Genomic DNA, 5,085 nt, shown 5'->3' on the forward strand with positions numbered 1-5,085 from the left:
GTCCAAGGCCAGGTTGGACAGGGCTTGGAGCAACCTGGGCTAGTGGAAGGTGTCCCTGCCTGTGGCAAGGGGTGGAATAGGATGGGCTTTAAGGTCCCTTCCAACCCAAAAAATGCCATGATTCCATGGAGACATTAACCTGATGCCCACATAAATTATTTCAATGCAGCACACAATTCTGGATTGGTGTTTGCACTGTTCAGCCCCTTCAGTGTGTGCACTGGCTTCCACCTTTTTTCCTTTGTGGATATTAAAACTTCTTCTATGGGAACACAAATATCAGCAAAACAAATTTACAATCTACTCACAATAGCTTGTTTTATCAGCTGCCTTCTGAAGATCACTCCAGAGTAGGCACAAAGACCCTCTGCTCTCATTTTGAGGCTCTCCTGCCACCATCCATCACCCTCTTACCTGTGTCAGGCATCAAGTTTCTGAATTTCCTCCACACCAGGAAAAAATTGTTTTATTTGCCCCATATTAAAAAAAAAAAAAAAAAAAGTTTTGTTTTCCCCATACTCGAAATTAATGTTTTGTTTTCCCCAAAAACTTCCTTATCTCAAAACCACGACAATATTTATGTTTCTAGACCTTCCAGAGATGTGATGCAGGAAAACAGACAAAGCAGGAAGATTCCAGCCCATGAGGATTGTTTGGTTTTAATTATCCTTCCAAAGGAGTTGAAGGACCTTTATAATGGAAACACTAAGTGAACAACCCTGGCAGTGAGATAAGCAGAGCAAATAAACACTTCACTTTCATATCTCTCTTTAATGATCCCTTTTGCAAACACTTCCAGAAAGATGATCTCACCCTGTGAGATGATCAAATCAACAGCCCAGTTATTAAGCAGGTCTTGATCCATAAGAACTGAATTAATAAATTCAAACTTATTACCCTCATAAAAAGCTTGGAAATATAATCTGCTCTTCATTTCCTATGCAATTTTTTTCAGTGAATGGCAAAAAAATCAGGTGAGATTTTTGCTCACTGGAAAGGATTTGTTTCCCTTTAAAGCACAGGATGACTAAAAGCAGCTTTTGCAATAAAATGAGATTTTTTTTTTCCCCCAGGATAGTGATGTAGTATTTCAAATTTTTAGTATTTTTTTCAGTTTTAATATAATAGCTACTTTAATTCATTGAGCAAACATTTCTCCTTATCATTATAAAGCAATTATGCTTCAATAACTTAAGAGCTAAGACTTGGTCAACTGGAATTCCCTCCTCAAGAGTGGTCTGTTGAAGCAATGCCAAGAAAACTTGATCTTTCTGGTCTGTTCCTAAGTGAGTGGCACCAGGGCTCAAAGATCAGATTCTTTACAGCCACAGACATGTGATCATTTTCCAGGTGGTGCTGGTGTGTTCACACAGTCCTCAGATATTATGTTCACCCTCAGATTTTAAAAACTGAAGATAAGTAAAAATTAAAGAGAATTTTTATTGTTATTTTTAATCAATGTCACAATTTTAAGCTAAAAACCATATATATTCTTTTTCAAGACAGAACAACTCATTGATTTCCTCTGTAACAGTGGTTTACATGATTCCCCTCACATTTTAGGTCTAAAAAATGGGATTAATGCACATCCCAAAGACTCCATTTAAACATGTCCAATGACAGCAAAGCCTCCTCCTCACCTTGGTCATTCATTGAAGTCAGTTAAAACTGTGTGCTGGATTCTAAGCTGAATTGTCCTCTTTTTTCAGATCCTGCTTCTTCCCTGTGCACCTCTGCTGAATTCCAGAGTCATTTTGCACCTATTTCCAGGTCATGAAGGTATCTGTATACTTATATTCTGAACAAGCTGAGCTCTATCCCACTTGCTCAAAAACTTTAGTTTTGTGACCCCCTTCCATATTTCAGAATGGTTTTATGGAATAGTTGAATATGGAGCATTTCAGAATTAAAAAAAAAATAATCCTTCCAGTATTTCAGTGCCCACTAAAACAAAAAATACCTGACAAAATAATTGTTAATAATGTTCCAATATGAGCTACACCCAATCCCTGTCCAGCGTTTTCCCTTATTCCTGCTCTTTAATATCTATTTTATAGGTCAATCAACAGCACTTCTGCTACAATCCTGACCCCACCAGCTGCTTCCCAGACTCACTGCTGCGTGGAAATACCTGTGGAAATATTTCCCATTCCTGAATTAAAAACCGCGTTTCGAGCGATTTAATAGAAGCAAACATTAAAAAAAACACCCCAAAACTCCCCAATTAAACACTGTTACCTCTGCAAGATCCTCAAAGCAGCTGCCAGCCAGAGGGTGGGGGCTGCTCTCATCTGTCATTTCCACGGTGTCCTCGATCAATCCCAAAAGCTTCACCGTCAGCTCGTGGATGTCCGAGATGTTGCTGAATATCACGTCGATATCCTGCAAGCATCAAAACATGCCTTAGTCCTGCCTGGGGTAATTTATTCATTAGGTAAATACTGGAGCACTTTTTTTTTTGTCTGGATCAAGAGGTAAATGGAGAGGAGCCAATGAAAAGCAAGGAAGAAAGTCGGAACTCCAGGGTATTCCCAGTCCTTTGGGCATATCCAGCCTTGCCCAATTCTCACACCATCCTTCCCAGGCTGGTGTGGTCCCAGGACAGGCTGCTGGGGCTTTGGACAGAAATTCCTGGCATTTCCAACTGTTATTGTCCCCTCTGCTCGTTCTTATTCCACAGAACAACAGGAAGGAAGCAATTTAAAGCAGGGAATTTACAGGTCAGATCCTCTAAACCACAGGTCCAACTAAATCAGCTGCTGGGCTCCTTCAGCAGAGGAGGAATCAGCAGCTTCCTTTCCCAAATTCTACTTTTAGATTAGAAATTTCTCATACCCATTCCCAAAAGAATATTCCTCAGCTCCAAAGCTATTATCACTTCCTTCTCCCCCTGTTATCTCTGTCTGGATTCTGTCCTCACATTTGCACAATTCCCTGATACACCATGGGCTCCTGAGGAACCTCCACACCCAGCTGGAATGGGCAGCTCCTGCTGCCTCTTTTTAACCTAAAAATCCCAGTTCAGGTTCTGCTGGGTCCCCTTCTGCTTCTCCCACAGGAAGGATTCCCTAATCCCTCCTTCTCTTACCAGAGCTGTGCTTCCTTTCTAAACTCCAGCATTCCAAAAACGGGATTTGCCACACGTACAATTTCAACCAAAACATTTCAACCATTTATCAAACAGAAACTGCCTTCACACTTAGAGAATCCAGAGCCAGGGGCTGTTTTACTTGGGATTCCTACAGATTAGAGGGCCCTGGGATAGACCTCAAATGTCAATTCAAGTGTTCACCTGCATTCACTGCACATGCAGGTAAATAACTTAATTTTTATGTTAAGCAAAAGTGAAACTATTGCCCACATGACCAAAACAATCCTGCTGGCACCTGACAGGGAATGGTGTCCATTAAGCTGCACTCACACAACATTAATGGCAATTCCCCCACTGGATTTCACACACAGACAACACTCATTACTCAGTGACAAGACAATAAATCAGGTTTAATTTTACCTCCAGCACAGTTAAAATGGGTAAGTCATGGCTGCTAATGGAGCAATTAGCATGACCCATGGATAACCACTAAAGGACTCACATTGGGTGTGAAGAGTTTTCTGTTGGACAGGAAAGCTTCCCGAAATACTTTGATGATCAGGTTGAGCTCCCGCAGGTATTGCCTTTCCTCTGCTATTTCGTTCCTCACAAGGTCATAGTAGTTGAGTTCCCCAGAAGAAGAGGGCTCGTCCTCACACAGAGAAACCAATCCAATCTCATCCTGATCAAACATATCCATCAAAACCTAGCAAAGGAATTAAAAAAAAAACAAAAACAAAAACAAAAAAAAGACATCAAGCCTGATTTTCACACTTGGCTCAAGCTCGGCCGTTTCCGTGTGCTCAGAGAAATCCTTGGAGTTTTTAATACAATACTTTCTGTGATCACTTTCACAAGGGAGTAATATTTAAACTTTGGCAGCAGGAGGCTGGATCAGTTGCCAAAGCCATTTTTCCCTTTGGAAGTTAGTATGACCTAGAAAACAAGTTACAATTCAAGCAGAATCAACTTTGAAAACAAGGCATCTTGCATAACTCTTGGCCAAAACCCTCCTGGTAAAGATAAAATTAAACAAAAATGTTTCTCATTTTAATGGGCATGAAAACTAAAGGTCTTTTCTGTATTAGGAAGAAGAGCTGTCGTGACAAAGTGACATCAAGAGGGCCATGACAGCAGAGAAATAAAGGACAACATCATTTTCTGTCCTTACACTGTCTGTAAGTACTAAAAAGTACTTACAAATTTTAGTTCCAAAACTTACACAGGCTTAACTTAAGTTTTTGCTTAAGGTCTGGAATGAATAAGGAGAAACCTCTGCATTTGAGTAAGACCAGGCTCTCCCTCCCATCCTCCTTTGGATATACCTTCCAAATGCAATTAAATTTTAAAAAATCACCTCTAGATACTGTTTTAATCCCAACTCTTTACCTTATCAGCACACATTGATACTTTAATGTCCTGCTGGGAGATCTCAAAGTGCCGGATATTGAAAACATAGTTTCCAGCCAGCTTTAAAATGTCAGCTGAGATGTATTCCAAGACAGCCACGATATAGAGAGAGACATGGTAATCCACCTTATAGCCCAGGACCTCCTGCAAAGTGAAAACAAGAGGAAAAATAAAAGGTATTTATTCCAGAAATTCATTTGGAATGACAATTAACATGTTGAGTTTTCTGCTGAAATTGGTCTTGTGTCTGTGGTGGTAATTGTCAAAGTAACAGCCAGGGATAAGCACATCAAATGCAAATTGGGACATCTGCCTCAAAGGGAAAGCTTGTAAATGCTTGTGTCATTTTGCCATTTGAACAGATGAAAAGCTACAGAACTTTCAATGAATCTTCCTCTAAAAATGACACTCCTAAAAATAGGGTTCCTGCAAGGAAGGAACCACTCCTGTACTTAATTTTTCGTCTGTAGCTGTGCTGATTGCAGGACTCTGGTCCTAGTCTGAACTTCTGAGAACAGAGCAGGTTTCACTGTCATAGAGTCCCAGGACGGTTTGGGTTGGAAGGGGCCTTAAAACCCATCCCA

At 40.4% G+C, this 5,085-nt stretch overlaps 1 protein-coding gene across 1 annotated transcript in view; it reads right to left on the reverse strand.

Moving 5' to 3' along the window:
- The window catches only part of SOS2 (SOS Ras/Rho guanine nucleotide exchange factor 2), a 39,393-nt gene that overhangs the window by 19,846 nt on the left and 14,462 nt on the right, over positions 1–5,085 (reverse strand). Inside the window, exons 4-6 of the mRNA XM_029963575.1 lie at positions 4,481–4,645; positions 3,594–3,797; positions 2,239–2,382 (exon numbers count right to left, since the gene is read on the reverse strand). Of these exons, the coding sequence (XP_029819435.1) occupies positions 2,239–2,382; positions 3,594–3,797; positions 4,481–4,645 (513 nt within the window). The remainder of the gene's footprint in view (positions 1–2,238; positions 2,383–3,593; positions 3,798–4,480; positions 4,646–5,085) is intronic.

This window comes from Manacus vitellinus, unplaced genomic scaffold (genome assembly GCF_001715985.3).
Source record: "Manacus vitellinus isolate BGI_N305 unplaced genomic scaffold, ASM171598v3 scaffold_103_pilon, whole genome shotgun sequence".
NCBI lineage: Eukaryota > Metazoa > Chordata > Aves > Passeriformes > Pipridae > Manacus > Manacus vitellinus.